The sequence below is a fragment of the Rhododendron vialii genome, chromosome 6a (genome assembly GCF_030253575.1).
Source record: "Rhododendron vialii isolate Sample 1 chromosome 6a, ASM3025357v1".
Classification (NCBI taxonomy): Eukaryota; Viridiplantae; Streptophyta; class Magnoliopsida; order Ericales; family Ericaceae; genus Rhododendron; species Rhododendron vialii.
The window spans coordinates 401,815-419,998 of record NC_080562.1 but is presented as its reverse complement, the minus strand read 5'-3'; the positions used below and the strand labels follow the sequence as shown (position 1 = coordinate 419,998).

Genomic DNA, 18,184 nt, shown 5'->3' with positions numbered 1-18,184 from the left:
AGATGGTATGGCTAAGGAGCTTCATGAAAGAGTTGGGTAAGGAACAGGACAATTGCAAATTGTTTAGCGATAGTCAGAGTGCAATACATCTGGCAAAGAACGCAGCTTTTCATTCGAGGACCAAGCATATTGACATAAAGTATCACTTTATTCGCTCTTTATTGGAGGATGGGCAGTTCACTTTGGAGAAGATTCACACAAGGGATAATCCGGCAGACATGTTTACGAAGGTGGTTACTGTGGAGAAGCTGAAGTCTTGTTCAGCTTCTGTGGGTCTCCAAGCTTGAGTGGGAGGCTGGGTGCTGGTGGTGTTAATGATAGTTGATGATTGGCTGGATGTCTAATCATGTCTTCAAGTGGGAGATTGTTGAGATGTGAAGACAATTTTAGAGTCGCAGTAAAAATGACCCGGAAGGTTTTGGGTCCCGCCCAACGCAGGTTTTAGCGTTTTTTAGGGTTTTCTAGTATTAGCTTGTTTGCACATATAAAAGCAAAGCTAGGGCTGCCTCTTTTTTGGTAACTCTGACATATTTTCATCATAGTGAAACACCCCAGCACCCGGTGGACGTACGATTAAGCAATCAGCTTAAGTCGGAACCACGTAATCTCTGTGTCTTGTTCTTTTCTTACTTTATATTGTTTTCTGTTCTTGATTTGTTCTTCGATTGTGTGCGTTTGCTTGTGGGTTTGGACGTTCGAATCCCCAACACAGGATTGAAGATTGTAGATTTTTTGTTGGAGCCTTTTGGGTAAACGGAGTTTCGAACTCTACCTCCTTAATTATATGTAATCTTGAAACTATTTTACTTTTCTATTTTTCTAGGCCAGTTAAAGAAATAAGTGTGATAAGGGTGTCACTTTTGAGTGAGTGGACATTCAGAAAATTGAATTCAAGTTGGAATCCCGTATGATTATAAATTCTTAATATCTCTGATGCTATTCCTGAATGCAACTAATTTGAATTACACAAATTTGGTAATATTTGTTGTGTTAGACTATTTTATAAACTTAGTTAGATGGACCATGTTTGAAGCTTATTTTTTTTTAAAAATTCGAGAAGTAGATTTGTTGGGATAAGGAAAAAAATTATGAATCATGGTTATTTGTAACGCTGCTCTCGCATGAAGTGGAACCATACGTATATCCGAGACTCGCCTCATGTGAGATGACATTAAAAACAACCGTTGTATCCAAAAAAAACTTCAAAAAAAGTGGAATTCGATACTTTATTTAGACTATATTTGGAAAGTATTGCTTAGGCACGGCAGACCCAATAGATATGCACAGGCTTTACAGAGCGGCAGACCAATACCTCGCAGTAACAAACAATTCAACAGGAAAGGAATAGGGGAAAGGTAAGTTGCAACCAAATACTCTGAGGAGTGATTTTTATACTCTGTTTACACCAATACTACTTTTTTTCTTTATCAATTAACTTTCAAAATTCTTCTTTAAATTTGTGGCAAAAATTTATTAGGATTTCATTCAGAGCAAAGAATTTTTCATCATTTCCTCCACCTATTTTTCTCTCGAGCTGCTTCAGCCCATAAATTGTAGGGACATTACCTGAGATAAGCAAGCAACGACCTTCAAAGAAAACTGACTCCTCCTACTCCTCCTTGATAATTCCAAGTACAAATAACTCACCCAAACACGTCCTACATACCCATGAACTCGGAAATTCAGAATTCAGGGGCAGAGATCCAACATTCTAAAACAATCACACCATCTTTTTAAGTGCAGAATTTGCAGATTCATGAAGGTTAGGGAAATATATTCCAATGTAGAAGGCATGATGAGGGCATTGCACCCGTCAGAAGTTCAGTGACATAGTTTGGCAGAAGAAACTCCAAATTACTCTTATCAATTCAAGCAAAACTAAAAGAAAAGGAATGAGGAAGAATAGATAAGGAACCCTAATACCTGGACCACGGGAGAAAGAGTTGAAAGTTAGGTATCATCTGAGAGCAACAGGCTACTACAACAGACAAAACACAGGCAAACTAAATCGTCATCCTAACCAACAGAATTCCGAAAAACACAAACCTAACAAACACATGTTTACTACTACAAGGTTGACTATTTCCCTCAACACCAAGGTCTAACGGAAGTTTTTCTTATTCCATGCCACTACAACAGCGCATTGTGCTACGGTTACAAGCTGATCTCTCCATGGGTGAAGGAATTAGCTAATAAACAATAGAGAGACCGTGCTTCAACAAATTAGAGGGAAAACCAACCCGCTGAAAGATCACCTCCATGGCATGCTCGACATGCCTTGGGGGTTTGTGTTGTTGCCTGTGCTGTGGTTAAGGGGGCTCCCAGCCCCACCAGAGGATTCACTGAGGGTCCCATGTGATGGAGGGCTGCTTGCTCCTGTTGTACCGAAACCTGGGGCGAGCTTTGGTTGAGCAGAAAGTGATTCCGCTTGGTTTATAGGCCTCGATTCCTTGCGACCATCTGCAATGAAACTGCCCACGATTACCTGTAATGGAGGAGGAAGCACATCATTATTGGAGTCAATGGACACAAAGTCAAACACCAGTAACCCACCAAAATATGTGTCGATATTGGTCAACACAGGTCCCCTTTTATCAAAGAAAGACATTTGTATGTATAATCAGCAAGGGCAATAGGCAATCGAAAGCTATGTAGCACGGACACGAATACGGATATAGACACAGACACAGGACATGGCAATTCTAAAAAAATGGGGATACGGACACGGCGGGGAACATGCCACGTGTATAAATAAATAAATAAATATATATATATAAATACATAGTTACATACATATTTTTTCTTTTCTTCCATGTCCATTGACGAAAACATGTCCTATATGAATGTATAAGATTACCATGGTCCAACTAAAGGCATAATATAGTTTAACCCAAATGTTTTGAATAATTTTATATTAACCCCTCAAAATTAAAAATACATTACATTTTGCCCCCCAGCTGTGTCCCCGGCGTGTCCCCAGCTGTGTCCCCTATCAAAAAATAATAAAAATTATTGGACACGCCACATGGTGTGTCCAATCCCCAGCCGTGTCCCCAATCAAAAAATAATAAAAATTATTGGACACGGTGCCCTTTTGGAGTGTCGGTGCTTCATAGATCGAGAGGACTTAAACTAATTTCCGAAGCACCCAAAAAAAAAAAAAGGATTTAAACTAAGCACCTGGCTTACAGCAAAATACCAAACACAGTGAGCGTGCTTTTTGGAAAATACCGAACACAGTGAGTAAATTGGAAAAAGATACGGAAAACCAGTTGTCTTGCTGAAAAGGCGAATGAGTGTGCTTTTTGAAAATTTACTCCATAAAATAAACAATAAGGTAGCACATACATACTAATACTAATTAAAAGATTTGCTAGCGAAGCAGACAAACCTGAACAGGGGATGCAGCAGTAAGAAGCCCAGCAACACAACCACCCAAAACACGTCCATCTGGTCCAGCTAACGAAACACTCAACCCACCAGTTCGGCTCCTATGACCACCAACCTCTGTCAGCAGAAACGAACCAGATAGCGACAGAATCTCAAATCGCCCCTGCAGCATAAATTAAAATCATCACATAAACTCATTGATGATTCCAGGGAGAAAAAAAAAGAAGAAGCAATCTCAGCTCTCAAGGACCATCATAAAAAATGATAACAAATGGATCGTGGCAGCTGTATGAAGCACAGCAGGTGTGAAACTGCAGGTTCCACGACTCTCAAAGAGCGATCAGCAATCATACCTCATATGTTGCAGTTCCACCAGATGTTGCCGCTTGACGAAGAGTAACATTGGATATAGCACCATTTGCAGACAGGATGCAAACAGCTCTAGGACCATGCTGAGAGAATGACATTATCTTTGATGACACATCCTGAAAACGATATGATTCCAAATATTACGACACATTAATTAGGAATTAGGTGATACTCGAGAAAAGAAATCTTAGAAGCAACTGCTATTTCTTCTCATCTGTGGTTCTTTCTATGTTTATTGTGAGCACAAGTGGCCCTTTTCAAACCCTCCAGTCATCCAGCAGAAAGAATAGATGCCGAATGAGGTAAAAGGGCTTGAAAGTAGATAATACGCTCGAAGATGGCCAACCACACTATTCAAATATAGTAATCTTCACCACTCCCGTAAGTTAGGCTTCCAAAGCATGCAGTATTCAATGTCTCTCAGAATAGGAGAACAAAGGATGCAGGAGACATCAGTCTGTGAAGAAATTTCGGTGGTCAAGTACATTGGGAGTAATTAATAATACTCCTAGTCCTAACTAGTCCCAAGTACGTATCATATGTCCAAAGATAAGTTCTGCTGATTAAATTTTTATTTTGAAAAGCAAGATTTTGCTATAATTTTTCTTTCAAACAAAACATAAATTTGTTAACGGTTATCTAAAATAAAGTTAGTACTCACTACATATTTTATTATAAGCAAATTTTTTAAATAGCAAAACAAGCTATGGGTGAAACTATCTAAAAACTACGTGAAACATTTACAGATGCACACAGAAGCCGTTCAGGAAATTATGTAATTATGCAATATTACAGCCATAAGGAAAATAATACAGCAAATCACAAGGGAAACAGTTTCTATTTCTAGTTCACTCTTCTAATATAACTAACAATCCAGCTTAGAGGCACAACAAAATTGACAATCACCCAAGAGAAGGTACAAAACTAATCCAAATGGATAAATCAAGAATCAGAAAAGGGACATAGAAACCTCTCCAGTTTTCACAGTGATAACATGTGGTGTAAATCCAACTCCTGCTGCTCCTGCAATCAAAAGAATCAATTAGGAATTTACAATCAACATATATATGTACGTGCGACTGTGAATAGCAGAACGGCAGCACAGAACTTCAATGCAAAACTGTCAAAATGGAAAGGCAAACAAGAAAAGTTCAACGCATTCCTATTCACATAAAGCACAAGATTTGTGATACGCTAAATCCGAGCCAAATTTCTCTCTTCTCTAATCACAATGCGAAACGGAGGAAACACGCATATTTTGCAATTAACAACAAAATTGGAGAAGATATTTAGCATTGGGCATAGTGAAGCTTATCCAAAATACCAATCTCACAATGGGCCCTATAAGAGAAAATATAAAGCAATACGATTTATATTTTCCAATAAATTTCTCCCACAAAGGAATTGTAAAAATAACACTAAAGGAACTTTTTTGTCGAGCGACGAGCGAAAATGATGCAAATATCAGACCTCATTCTTTGTTTCTGGAAGAAAGAAACAAACTGTATTAATCACTCAGATTCCAATATCAGTCTAGAATCTGTGTTCTCAAACTGTCCCTTATACTTGTCGTACTCTAAAATCTAAATTCTAAATGTTTCAGATTTATTAAGGCCACAAAAGGAATAATCTTTTTGCACGACATCCTGGCACATCAAGAGAATTTAAAAACCCAACAGAGACAACATCACAAATGGATAACATGAAAGGGCAAAAACGTAATTTAATAAGGAATAGGAATCTGGAGTCAGACCCGGCAGATCCGTGTTCCACCACAACTACATTGCCTTTCTTTTTCCCATTAATACAACTCATCCACTTGACCCATTATCCATATGCATATCACAGAATATCAAGTAGAAAGCAAAACGCAATTCCATTTCCTTTTATAATCCCGACTAATCAACCACTTTTAAGAAAGGAAACAAAAGAAGAAACTAAAAATCCATTTCCCAATCAAAACTAGTGACCTCTAAAGAACAGGTCTAAATAACTATTTGCCTACTACAATAGCATCACCAAAAAACATTTCCATATTCCATCCCACAACAGAACACCCCATATCCAACCCAGCCCATGAGTCTAAACAAAAGGAAATAAGAGCTCAATAACAAAACAATAAAGAAATGGGTTAGTAGTTAGTTACCAAGCGCTTCCATTTGTTGTTTCTTGCTGGACCCAGGTGGTCGACCTCTACCTTTCTTCAACGAAGACGGTGAGACCGGAGCCGGAGTATGGGACGACGGAGAGAAAGTTGGAGTGGGCTGAGCAACAGCTGCAGGACGCGGTGCAGTCGCAGGAGTCAGGCCCAATGATATGGCGCCTTCTGGGCCGTACTTTCTGGGCCTCCCTCTCTTCTTCTTTACGGGTTCCCCCACATTCACGTTCAAATTATGCGGTATGATGGCCTGACCCTCGCCGGTGGCGCCACCGCCACTCGTGGCGGCGGACTGGAACGGAGAGGAGTTTCCGGCGAGTGGTTTGTATACGGCTGTTCCGTCGGAACTGTTGCCTAGACGCATGGTGTGTGTCATTGGCTGTGACGCCGCCGCCGGCGGAGTGTTGTGAACTCCGATTGTGAATGAACTCATCATCACTGCACCTCCTGTCTCAGATCCCGACATTTCTCATTTCCTAATTTACACTGCAGCAAAAGTCAGTAAATTTTTTATGATTGAATGCTCAAAAGCCCTACAAATCACATCTTGAACAGTTAACAAGTTAGGGAAAATAGTGAGACAGAAAAATAAGGAAGAAGCGCATTTTGCAATTCTTGCTGGACATGGCAACCAACAAGACAATGGACAACAGAAATGGAAAAGTAAAAATTACTGAGATCAAAGCAGTAAGATAGCTCAGTTCAGACATCACAAAACTGAAACTTTTAAAAGCTCAATCTTCACCTGAAATCTCGCCGTAAAATCTAACTAAAATCTAGGAGAAATTTAAAAGAAAAAAACCCTAAAATGTGCAGGTAATTTGAAGACCTAAAAATTCACGGATTTGCAAAATAAATAAAAAAATCAGAAGATAATTTGAAATTTCTCAAGAGATCGGGCGAAAAATCAGAGATAATGCTTGGAAATAACATTATACGAGCAGGATGAGTTTCGTGAAAAAAGTATTTTTTGTGTTTTATAATAATCGTATAAAGAAGCACAAAATCACAGGAAAATCGAAAAACAAGGGGAAAAATCGGGAAAAATGAAATTACTTACCAATAAATAGGGAAAATTTTGTGAAGCTGCAAAGAAATGGAAAGATGGTTAGGAAGAGGGAGAAAGTATTTTTAGGGTTGGCGAATGGAGGGAGAAAAAGGGTTTCGGGAGGGGGTTTTCTACGGAAATGAAGAGAACTGTAAATATATATATTTTATAAAGTAAGTAAGTAAATTGTTTTTGAATTTTTCTACTCTCTATTGTTCCTAATATCGGCGTTTCCACTTTTTCATAACTTGTCACTGCTGTCTCTGCATTTTTAAAAAAGTAGGTAAAAAGCAGCTCCTCCTATACTCGCTCCACTATTCCTGTTTTCTCTACTCGCCATCTCGCCCGAGTATCTTTCCGACACTGCCAAGTTTCAACTTTGAACCCAAGTCACATGATCTCCGTTCGTTGGTTCGTTTTTGGATTTTGAATTTGAATTTAAATTTGTAACTAATGATTGTAGAAAGAAATAAAAAAATAATTAAAAAAATAGAAATAATAATTAGAAAAAGACAGCGAATAATAATTAGAAATAATAATTAAAATTACTTTCTCTTAAAAAATAAAAATAAAAATAAGTAGTTTTTATTTTTGCTCTCAATCTTCCTCCGCATTTTAAAGGTTCAGGCGACTACTACTACTGCATTGGAGTAATGCGCGTGTCTGTTAGGAGAGAGCGAGTAAGTATCGTGTATGATGCATGCTACTTTTGCATGTATTCATTCATAGATTTTTGTACTTTATAGTTATTTTGTCGTCATTCTTTGGTTCTCTTTTTTTAGCTTTGAAGTTATCTTCCTCTCCAGTCATTATAGTTCCAACGACATCATTTTATTAGTACAGTATTATTACACAAAAATACTCCACCAGTGATTACGTAATTAGTTGGCTCTCTCTTAGTACAGTTGGAAAGCACTAGTGACTTTGCATGTAGCTCTTGTCATCTCAAAGAAAAAGGAAAAAAGAGGTGTTGCCTTTGACGCGGATCATTCTTCCAATTTCACAAATGTTAAAACTTAGTAATATTTTTTAAAAAGGTAAAAGTACTATTGTTTTTTTATAAAAATAAATGTCCGAGTTAGTTTTCACGCACCTTAATTAATTTCGAAGCCCTAAAAGTAACCAAATGACAATTTTGCTTCACTATAAGCGTAATTACCAATTTCCTTATTTCAAGTTGAAAAAAGTAATGTAAGAACTAAAAAGATTATAAAAACAACTAATGTATACTGTGCTGTATTTTTTTAAAATTTCACTCGAGACGTACAATATAGCCTATAGTTAGGCCCAAATCAAGATAATCAAAAAGAGATTAAATTATTTATACTGTCAGTATAAATATTTATTTCTTTCAACATTGCACCACCACGTCGTTATGTTTTTTTTAATGAGGGCCACTATTTATAAAACGTGGGACTATACATACTGTAATTAATTTGAAAAATAAATAAATATTTAGACCGCCATTTTATATGGAGTAATTTATTCTCGATTCCAAGGGCCCTAGCAGAGATATGTAACTAAAAAGACGCAGCTGACATGAGCCGCAAAAGAAGAAAAAAAGAAGATAAAAGGATAATACTGGAACCACTAGAATTTTAAAAGAAAAACACACAGATTACTTACTAGTGGGAAAAAGCAAACAAAATCCGGAAAAATCTGAATAGACGAACCAAGTAAGCAAGCAACAATGGCGTCGTCTGTGTGGTGCCTGAATTCTCACGGCTCCGCCGCTCCATTTCTATCTTCTGAAAAACCTTATCGTTAGTCTTCAAAATCCCAAAGCTATCAACCTAATTAATTTCGATTATCCCCATTTTCTGTTCGATATTAACGTTGTAGTATTGACTAGTTATTAAGGTGGTGTTATTGATTAGTTTCATTGTCCTATTATTACTACGAGTATTTTTTAGGCCTCAAGAAGTTCAAAAGGTCGCAAGTTCTTTGTTGCGGGAGCTACAGTACCCACCTCCAAAATTCAAGGTTTATAATCTTTCTTTATTCTAAAGTTGCTTATTTGTTTTTCAGATTTAAATTTGGCAAAATCAATCTTTAATTCGCTCTTAATTAATATCGTTCTTCTTTCCCTTATTATTGAATAAATAAATTTTCAGTCTTTCCATCCGTCAGTGCCAATCCGGAACTATAAGGAGACAGGTTTTGTTCCAGACCATAATTGCTGCATTTTCTTTTCCTCCAATTGTTTCCATTGCTTTGGCAGACAGCGGTAATCATCTCTCTATCAGCCTATCTGTGTGTGCGTGGGGGTGGGTGGGTGCAATTGATATGTGCTTGATTGATTCTTATCTATGATTTAAAATCGGTTTCAGAGGTGTTGGGTGATTTCCGCCTTTACTCCGATGAGGCAAACAGGTTCAAAATTATGATTCCCCAAGGTGAATTCTCAAAGCTATTTCTAACCATTTTTCACATTTCCCTTTTTTTCCTTCACCCAATTTGATGTTGCTGCTCCTGCAATGAAATGGTTTTGAAATCACAAGCCAAAATGAAATCGTTACTTTTTTTTTATCCGAAATGAAATCATTACTTGAGGATCCGAGATATAACAATTAAGTTATTTATGTTCCATATTTTACATTCATAGACATGACAACAACATGCCCAAGTAGCCCAACATAATTATAGTTGTGATATTCCATAGTCCATCACTACACTCTCCTGTTGATTTAAGTCTCCTGTGTTCGTACAGATGCACATTTGCTGAATGCAACTAATTTTTCGAAAGGGCATAGTTTTAGTCGTAACTCTTTAATTATGGTTATCTTTTGGTCAGGAAAAGGAGAAACTAGGCACAAATTAGCGGTCCTGTTACCTTTCATGATTGCAACCACCAAAGATGATTACAAATGGAGCAACATTAATTGCACCAAGGCAACAAATTAAAAGGAAAAAAACGTTAACTGTTTCTTGTTATATCTTTACACAAGCATCTATATTTGGCTTTACTTAATGCACCTTTATCATGATAACAGCTGGTCCATTGTTGTGTAGATTGGCAAGTTGGTTCAGGAGATAATAATGGAATCAAATCAGTAACTGGATTTTTCCCTGCAGAACCTTCTAAGTCGAATGGTGTGTATTGTATGTGGTTGATCCATCCCTTGATTATTTGGTTTCTTACTATTAACAAATTGATCAATCGGATACTTCAGTTACCGTTGCAATCACGGGGCTTGGTCCGGATTTTACCAGATTGGAATCTTTTGGTAAAGTTGATGAGTTTGCTGAGACTCTAGTGAGTATACGCCTAACTCCTTCACTGTTTACCAGGAATGGCAGCTCAGTTAGATTGTGTGCTTATCTCATGCCTCATAACTTTCTTCATCAGGTTAGTGGATTGGACAGAAGTTGGCAAAGACCCCCAGGTGTGAAAGCGAAACTCATTGACTCGAAAGCTGCTAATGGTAATCCTCTACTCTTTTGGCTGCATTCCAGTAATTTAACTACGATGGTGATACTCCAACCTAGGAAGTGGCGTTGTCAGGAGTTTTGTTCAGCGGTGCCATCCAAGACCCCATCATCCACATCATTGAGAAAGTTAAAAGCTTGTAGAAGTTTCAGGGTTGACTGTATTAATGCATACACATTGGTGACCATATGTTCTACTTATTTGCCAGGATTGTATTACATCGATTACACTCTGCAAAACCCTGGTGAAACTCTCAGACATTTGTTTACAGTGCTTGGGATGGCAACCACTGGTTGGTATAACAGACTATATACTGTCACTGGACAGGTCAGTGTGGCTAAAAGAAATGCGCATATGCAGTTTTCGCTATCTTCCGATAATATAGCTTTCGTACACCATAATTGTACTTGCAGCTGGTGCTCGGCCTAAGAATCATGCTTTATATTTTTCCTGCAGTATGTTGACGAAGACTCAGAAAAATATGGTTCGAAAATTGAGAAAGTAAGCTTTAAGGACTACAATTTTTTGTCTTCCTTTATCACTCTGGTATACATTTGTACATTGTCATATTGGGTTCCCAGTTTCAGGTTACCGTTTACGTACATTGTGCTTTTTCCTTATTTGATTGAAGCAAACATTGTGCTACTCAGAGGAATTAGAGTAATATCAATCCACATTTGCGAACAATTTATTCCTTTCTCAGTATTTCCTAAGGAATTAGAGTAATATCAATCCACATTTGCAAACAATTTATTCCTTTCTCAGTATTTCCTAAGCCTAGTAGTTTGTCCAGGGTAACTTGTACGGCCAAGTGAATTTGCTGGATTGAGGCAAACTTATCGAGAGTTTTATCATTTTCTTGGTCTACGCAGGCTGTTGCATCTTTCAGATTTATCTAAGATTCGAAGATAATTATGAGATGAATCGGACAACCTCATGGTTTGATAGCTGGTCAAGTCACACATGTATGCTGATGATTTTAAAGTTAGTTTCTATTGCTTCAGTTAAGTTTTTGGTCAGCTAATCAATTTATTGATCTCAATCCTATGGTGGCCAGGATCCTTTTGATTTTTGCTTCCAACCTCCTCTCTTGTTGGCTCAATATCTCCAACGGAAGTTGAGTTTCTCTGTTAAAAGGCCAAGCGTCAAGTGGTTTTCCCATCCGGAGCTAGAGTTTTGCTGCACCGGAAGCGGGTATTTGGCAGACCACCAACCAGAGCAGCTGCTGACTTTATTTTCTTTCTTTCTTCACCTGTTTGAGGCTACAATATTTTTGGCAGATTTACTCTCTGCTTTTCTTTCGTTATTCCTATCCCTTCTTGTTATCGACTTAATGCCCCTAGCTACTGTTCTTGTGGCATTCTGGAACTATTTTGCCCATACAAGGAACTATTGTAGTGGTTGATTCAGACCTAAACATCCCATTGCACCCTTCACCCTCCACGGTTGGACCTGTACTTTTCATTTGTATGGGCTCTTGTAAAAAGCGTGATCAAATACCATCTCCACTAATCACGGAAGGTGTCAACTACAATCAGATAAGTGCTTTGTAATAGGGCCAAGGTTCACCTGGAATAACTCATGCTCTATTTAATCTTCCAAAAAAAATGGCCAAGGTTCTGTACTAGCGCATACTGGAATTCGAAACTCGGACAGGAGCACTAGGGAGTAGGGACAGCCATACTAATTAGTTACATCTTTTGAGACTAGTTTAGCTGATCCTAGGGAGAAACAAGTCTGAAAAAAGAAAGGAAAACCTATCCTCCAATGAAATAAAGTAAAACAGAAGTAAAAGGAAGGGCAAAGAAAATCATTCTGTTTTAGCATCCTGCTGCATGCTTCCTCCAGCTTTTTGTGCACGAGTTTTATCTAAAAGAAGCGTGAGCTTATCAACAAAGATCATGTTCTTCATTTGCTGCAGTTGTTGCCACTCCCTCTCCATTTGCGATTCATACTTCTCAAAACGAGAAATCTTATCTTGAATCTCCTTCATCTGAAAAATTACATTGGCAATCAGGGTTTCTTCTCAGATGCAAATCAAAGAAAGTCATTATGAACTGTATTTTTTCATCCACCTGCACTTCAGTAATGGAAGACATTGCCCTCTCCAAGTCCTGCTCCTCCTTGTCAAGCTGAGATTGCACATCTATATCAAGTCCTTCTGATGTTTTCAAAGTGGCGTCACCGTTAGATGAAGCATCAGGTTCTGCAACCAGAAAGAAAACCGTTATGTTATTAGCGTGAAAGCAAGAGCACACTTTCACGCCATGACAACTCTCTCTGTACTTGACTAGTCAGGCAGTTGAAATAAATTTAGAATAGCAAGCCCAACTTTTGAGAGTAAGCATTCCGACTTCCAAGTGACTCCTTAACCAGGGTCCCGTTCATGTTCTTGAGGGATCCACTAGAACAAATATATAATTGGGCAAACAAGAGCATCCACAACCTAAATGTGTTGCTCTAAACTAACTAGAAAATATTCAACTAACATTTAACTAGTTACTTTCCAAAGAAAAGTGACACCCTAACTTTCATCAGACGGTCTTCAATTATCAACAGCCAACAAGATGAGGTAAATCAGATCTTTAAAACACAACATCATGGTCTCAAAGAGCACGACTGAATTCCGAAGTACCCAACAAGAGTGAATTATAACTAACTGCAAGTCTGTAACTAAATGGCATCTGAGTTCCTATTCCATCAAACAGGCTCCAATCATGCCCACGTTTGGTTGCAAGCGCAGGCATGATCACAACAGAACTTGTCTGTACCTTGCTGTCTTCCATGACTAGAAAGAAGTCTAGGATGTTCTTTAATGGCTCCATAACCGAACTCAGCTAGAGCTCTCACCGCAGCACTGGCAGCTACTTCAGCAACCTCTACACCCACTAAAGCTGACAAAAAAGCAGCCTGTGAAATAATCAAGCGCAAAAGTCAAAAATGTGTTATACTTTAACGAATTGCACAAATAGAACAAAAGTTGTGGGAAGTCAAAAGTAACACAAGCATCATCATCCCCTTCAATCTTGTTTGACCTATAGTATAGACCAATTACTCAATTTCACAGTGCTTATTTTCTCGTGTTTCAATAACTGTCACCATCACAAAGCCAAGATTTCAAATGAGTCTTGTACAATGAGTTAACCTATGTGACACTCAACAGGAAAACAAGCAGAGTCGCATATAACCATGGCCCGGTCGTTCAGGTCGTTCAAAGCAGATTTGGGGATTCCAATATTCCTAAGTGCTATAAATGCAAGGAGCTTACAGTGTGCATTAGCGGTGGAGCCATGCCATTTAAAGGCATAATCAGAGGTTGATATCAGAGCTCTGTTCATTCAAAGAGAACAGCTTCTACCTATTCTGCCCACGTGGTAGTGAAACCCAAATAAGGAATTGGATCTTTCGCACATAAAATGAACTGCAATTCTACACTCCTTACTACCTTGATTCTTGCAGGTCGACACAAAGTCCTCAGCACCTAATTGATCTACCCACCTGTATATGCAACGCCCTGCTGATATAAGAATTCAGATGCTTTTTCTTTTCCTATTCTGTTCTTTATGCTTCATGCAAATTATTTAGAGGTACACGAAAGATAAAAGTCTCTACCTGAGCCATAATTGGATTGCTTGCATCAGCAAGTGGGTTAAGACGCATTCTTTTGTTTGGGAATGACTTTTCAGAACTTTGCAATCCAGATGCAGCAACATTCTGGTCCTTTGTTTGATATAATTTCTGGCTGACCTCGCAAGAGTCTGAAGGCCCCAAATATTGCTCACCAAAAGGAAGCTTGATAAAGCGAGTGACACATTCCATCTCACTTCTACCACCAACATACTCTGCAACCTTCTTCCAGTCATCACCATACTGCATGGTGGATTCTAGAAGGAGCAAAATTTCTTTCTCAGTCCAATCTGTCTTTATCTCTTCATTGATCTCAACTCGTCTGAAATCAGAAGAACTAACACCAACCCGGTAATTCCCACGGACATAGCACCTTGCACAAAGAGTCAAATCATACTGCATAAAATGGAAAGAATCGTAAAGAACTTATTACTGAAGCAACAATTTCGCATGTCATAAGAAAAAGTACCAATCACTATATTGACATTCAGAGTCAGGGAAGCAAGGCCAAGTTCCTCATTTTATTTTGCATCCTAGTGTTTTGGGGGATCATAATGATGTGCTATACCAAGGCAATGTAGGACACAGGAAAAGGTAAATAGAACATCAAAACTCTTCAGATGCTAACTTCTAAAAAGGCAAGTGGAACACATAATTTACAAAGCATGCAAGTTGTTCCCATTAGAAATCGACATCTCAGCACAATGTTAGTCCCTGTAATACCTCTACATTCTACAACATCAGTAAAAGCAAAAATAACTACGACTGTCGACTGACAACACCTTCTCTCCCACACGGTGCAAAGTAGAATTCAGTAACATTAGTCCTGCGACTGGGAATGGCTGACGTAATGCATAATAAAGGTTATAACAGTCAACGTCATGATTTTCTTCTCCAACAAGCATTCATGAATATGCATGTATGTATTGGCTTCAAGGTGATTTACAATTGATTGGCCCTCCCCGCCCCCAGCCAAAAAAAAGAATTGGAGTCCTTTACAAAGTAAGGAAAAAGATTACGCTACAATCTTTGCTAGTAGGCACATTGTTTTGTGGATATTTGCAACTCTAAAAGCCAGAAATTACTTTCAAGTTCCAACAGAAAAATCAAACAGAACTTTAGTTACATGATGATGTTTGGGATAGAACAGCCTAGTCAGGGGTATAAAAGGAGCAACCAGGGTTTGGCTCATGTTTCACTCCAATTTTGGCTTGATCGACTTAAGCTCAATGGGTAAATGAGCCAAGTTCAAATCCAAACTAAGGATTCTCAGGAGTCCAAAGACTCCAAACCAAGTCTGAGGCAACAACTCACCCGAGGTGTTATACTAAGGAGCAGTTGTCAAAGCAGAAACTGAAAAAGATAAAAAGAAAGGCCTACAAAAATGCAAAGAGAAGGAAAACATGAAGATTGTTTTGTCCTCTTTAATATCTAATTATGAGCATTAATAAGATGTAGGCAGCCAAAAACTCACGCTACTAGCAAAAGCCCAAGCTATAGTATCCCAAGCCTGAGCAAGAGCTCAAGGCTGCTTATAGTTCTGAGCCAAACGAGTTGAGCTCAATCACACCCAGAAACTCAATGCAAGCTTGAGCTGAGCTAGATTATATCCTTTGTCAAATAACTCAAGCTCAAGCAGCCTAGAACTTTAGTTATCTCAACTTGATTCCCACAAAACCAAAAACAAAAAGTTGCATATCATTGAATCTTTTCCACCCTGAGATTTGCTGATTAATTAGGAGTGACTGATTGATCACCTTATCAGAAGCAAAGCAAGCAATGCTGCAAACTGACTTGCAACCACTGCATAATTTCTTCTTCGGCACCATACATTCAGCGACATTCATTGTGGGCTCGGTGCTCTGCAACAATGCTGTAATAGATTTGGTCTCCTTATCATCCCACTTGAGGGGCAACTTGGACGCAGGAGGGGGTGAGTAATTAACCAAACCCCAAGCCTCCAAGAAATCAAATATCCTCCGAACCGATCCCACGTCTCCGATAATAGTCTTACGAGCCTCCGTGAAGGTGATCTTCGTAGTCGGGTTTTCTCTGAATTTCCTAACGATGGAATTCCTGTAGTACATGTAAACCCTAGGGTTCTTTGAAGGCGATTTCCCGTCGAAAAACTCAGGGAGGAACCGAAGCTCACACTCGTGAATGTTGTTAAAAGAAAACCACCCTAAAAAGAAAACAATTTTAAACAGCGTCATTACGAAATTACACAGGAAAGAGAAAAGAATTACATTTTCAAACAACCCCTTTGGATTGTGAGAAAGGGTATGATAAGAAAAGGGAAGGAGCCAATAAAAAAAATAACATTTTTGTACATTTTATCTCCAAACTACTCAATCCAAAGGAGTGATTAGAAAAGAGACTCTAATCCTTTCTTTTCTTGTGAAATCTCTCAATCCAAAATATGCTGGACAGAAAAAGGAAATTCAAATATAATTTCTTCGGTTTCCTGTCATTCTTTCCTAGAGAAAACGAAGCCCTAAAACGGTATTGAATAACAGTAACTTGAACATGAAATAATGTGTTCTTACTGGAATAAGTGGGGATGTATACGAGGTCGGTGGAGGTAGTTGGGGCGGCTGCGGCGGCGGGGGTTGAAGGTGGTTCTGGAGGCGGGGGGGTAGCGATGGCGGAGTTTATTTTGGAGTCGACGGTGAGAGGAACGGTGGCAGAGTTTTCTTTGGAGTGGACAGTGGGAGTAGCGGTGGCGGGGTTTTCTTTGGTGGGAGTGGCGGTCGGATTTGTTGTAGAGACGGACTCTGGCTTTTGGGGCGTGGTTCCCGCCGCTGACTCTGGCTTTAGGGGAGTGGTTTCCGCGGCGAGGTTTGGGAGCTCCTCGGCTGTTGGCGAATTCGTGCTCATGACGAGAGAGAGAGAGAAGATCAACACCTGGTTCTTCTTCTTCCTCTTGAGGTAGCAAGTATATACTTATGGTAAAGTCCAGCCCGGAATCGAGTCTACTTGAACGGTGGGTGGGCCCAGCCCGTAGGGATCGGCCCGTTTTCATATATCTATATGGTACTTTCATATTGAAAATAGCTTCCTCCGGTATATTTTTATTTTTTTTGGAAGAGTAAAAAATACATTAATAATAAGAAGATAACACAAAGAACGAAAAGCATACAGCCGGAACAAAAACTAAACAATCAACAAAAAAAAATACGGCCAACTCTCAAAAGAAAACAGAAGCAACGAAACACATTTATGGATAAAGATCCTTTAGCACCTGCAAAAAAAAAAAAACCATTAGAAAAGCACGAGCAGAAAAAGAATACTAGTGTATTACACGAAGCTGCGGTGCGCGGAACATATGAGGTTCGTTACAACTATCTTCAATGGTGTGCAAGCGTTTACGCTTGTGCGTTGTGTATGGTTTGAATGCTTGAACAGTATGGGCACCATCAAGGTCATAGTGGGCTTGGCTTCACTTTCACAGCTGCTGTGGGAACCCGAAGGAAAGGAAAGGAGGATATCCTAATCACAAACTGAGCAGCGGGTAGAATAGTAGTACTAGTAGTAGTAACTACTTTGTGTGGGTTCTCAACCTATAATAAATTCAAATCCAAGAAAGAAGAAACCATCTAGTTGTTGGAATTGTTAACCCTTTTTATTATTATTATTATTATTATTATCGGAATTGTTAACCCTTGTTAATAATTTCTTTTCAGCTTTAATCTCATCAGTATCCTAATTAAGAACCTTTGTCCAGGCATAGCCATTGAACTGATACAACCTTTAATTTGGAAGACGAAATTCAACAATTTAGTGGATAAAAAATACAAGTATTAAAATGGGTGTCACGTAGATGATAATGATAGTCGGGACTCAGGAGGTATCTTTGCATTTTCCCTCCTTGTGATTTGGTCAAGAGAAACCCCTTTATCCTTAATTTCGTCACAATGCTTTTTAAGTCCCTTTTAAACTGCAGTTGTTTCAAAATGCATATGGCTGGCTGGTCCAACAAATTGACTCTAGGAAAACGTATTTTTCTCAAATAATGCGTTAACAGTATCCAAACATCTTTAATACATTATTAATTTATTATCTATCTATTTATCTAAAAAAAAAAACTGAGCAGTGGTAGAATAATTTCGTGTTATCCCAAGATATTCTATAGAAAAGGAACTAATTAGACTTTGAAAACACA

General features: G+C 38.6%; 3 protein-coding genes across 5 annotated transcripts; 1 reads left to right on the top strand and 2 right to left on the bottom strand.

The window, feature by feature from the left end:
- Nucleotides 1-1,893: 1,893 nt before the first annotated feature.
- LOC131330791 (AT-hook motif nuclear-localized protein 10) lies at nucleotides 1,894-7,258 on the bottom strand. 2 transcript variants are annotated; one of them, XM_058364518.1, is made up of 6 exons: nucleotides 6,978-7,258; nucleotides 5,906-6,403; nucleotides 4,730-4,782; nucleotides 3,744-3,875; nucleotides 3,392-3,553; nucleotides 1,894-2,485 (listed from the first exon to the last, which is right to left on the bottom strand). In XM_058364518.1, exons 2-6 carry the CDS (start codon nucleotides 6,381-6,383, stop codon nucleotides 2,252-2,254), a joined length of 1,059 nt encoding a protein of 352 aa, XP_058220501.1. In that variant the 5' UTR covers nucleotides 6,384-6,403; nucleotides 6,978-7,258; the 3' UTR covers nucleotides 1,894-2,251. The 2 variants fall into 2 exon arrangements, with proteins under 2 accessions (XP_058220501.1, XP_058220502.1); XM_058364519.1 differs by having other exon boundaries at nucleotides 5,906-6,393; nucleotides 6,978-7,170.
- A 1,310-nt stretch (nucleotides 7,259-8,568) lies between these two features.
- On the top strand, nucleotides 8,569-11,812 carry LOC131330788 (psbP domain-containing protein 3, chloroplastic). 2 transcript variants are annotated; one of them, XM_058364514.1, is made up of 11 exons: nucleotides 8,569-8,728; nucleotides 8,879-8,948; nucleotides 9,080-9,192; nucleotides 9,296-9,361; nucleotides 9,978-10,058; nucleotides 10,139-10,221; nucleotides 10,315-10,390; nucleotides 10,604-10,722; nucleotides 10,852-10,896; nucleotides 11,268-11,360; nucleotides 11,453-11,812. In XM_058364514.1, exons 1-10 carry the CDS (start codon nucleotides 8,656-8,658, stop codon nucleotides 11,292-11,294), a joined length of 753 nt encoding a protein of 250 aa, XP_058220497.1. In that variant the 5' UTR covers nucleotides 8,569-8,655; the 3' UTR covers nucleotides 11,295-11,360; nucleotides 11,453-11,812. The 2 variants fall into 2 exon arrangements, with proteins under 2 accessions (XP_058220497.1, XP_058220498.1); XM_058364515.1 differs by having other exon boundaries at nucleotides 11,268-11,379.
- A 147-nt stretch (nucleotides 11,813-11,959) lies between these two features.
- LOC131330787 (SWI/SNF complex subunit SWI3B) lies at nucleotides 11,960-18,166 on the bottom strand. Its single transcript, XM_058364513.1, has 6 exons — nucleotides 16,569-18,166; nucleotides 15,780-16,204; nucleotides 14,008-14,418; nucleotides 13,167-13,305; nucleotides 12,471-12,601; nucleotides 11,960-12,388 (listed from the first exon to the last, which is right to left on the bottom strand). Exons 1-6 carry the CDS (start codon nucleotides 16,897-16,899, stop codon nucleotides 12,206-12,208), a joined length of 1,620 nt encoding a protein of 539 aa, XP_058220496.1. The 5' UTR covers nucleotides 16,900-18,166; the 3' UTR covers nucleotides 11,960-12,205.
- Between the last annotated feature and the right edge of the window lie 18 nt (nucleotides 18,167-18,184).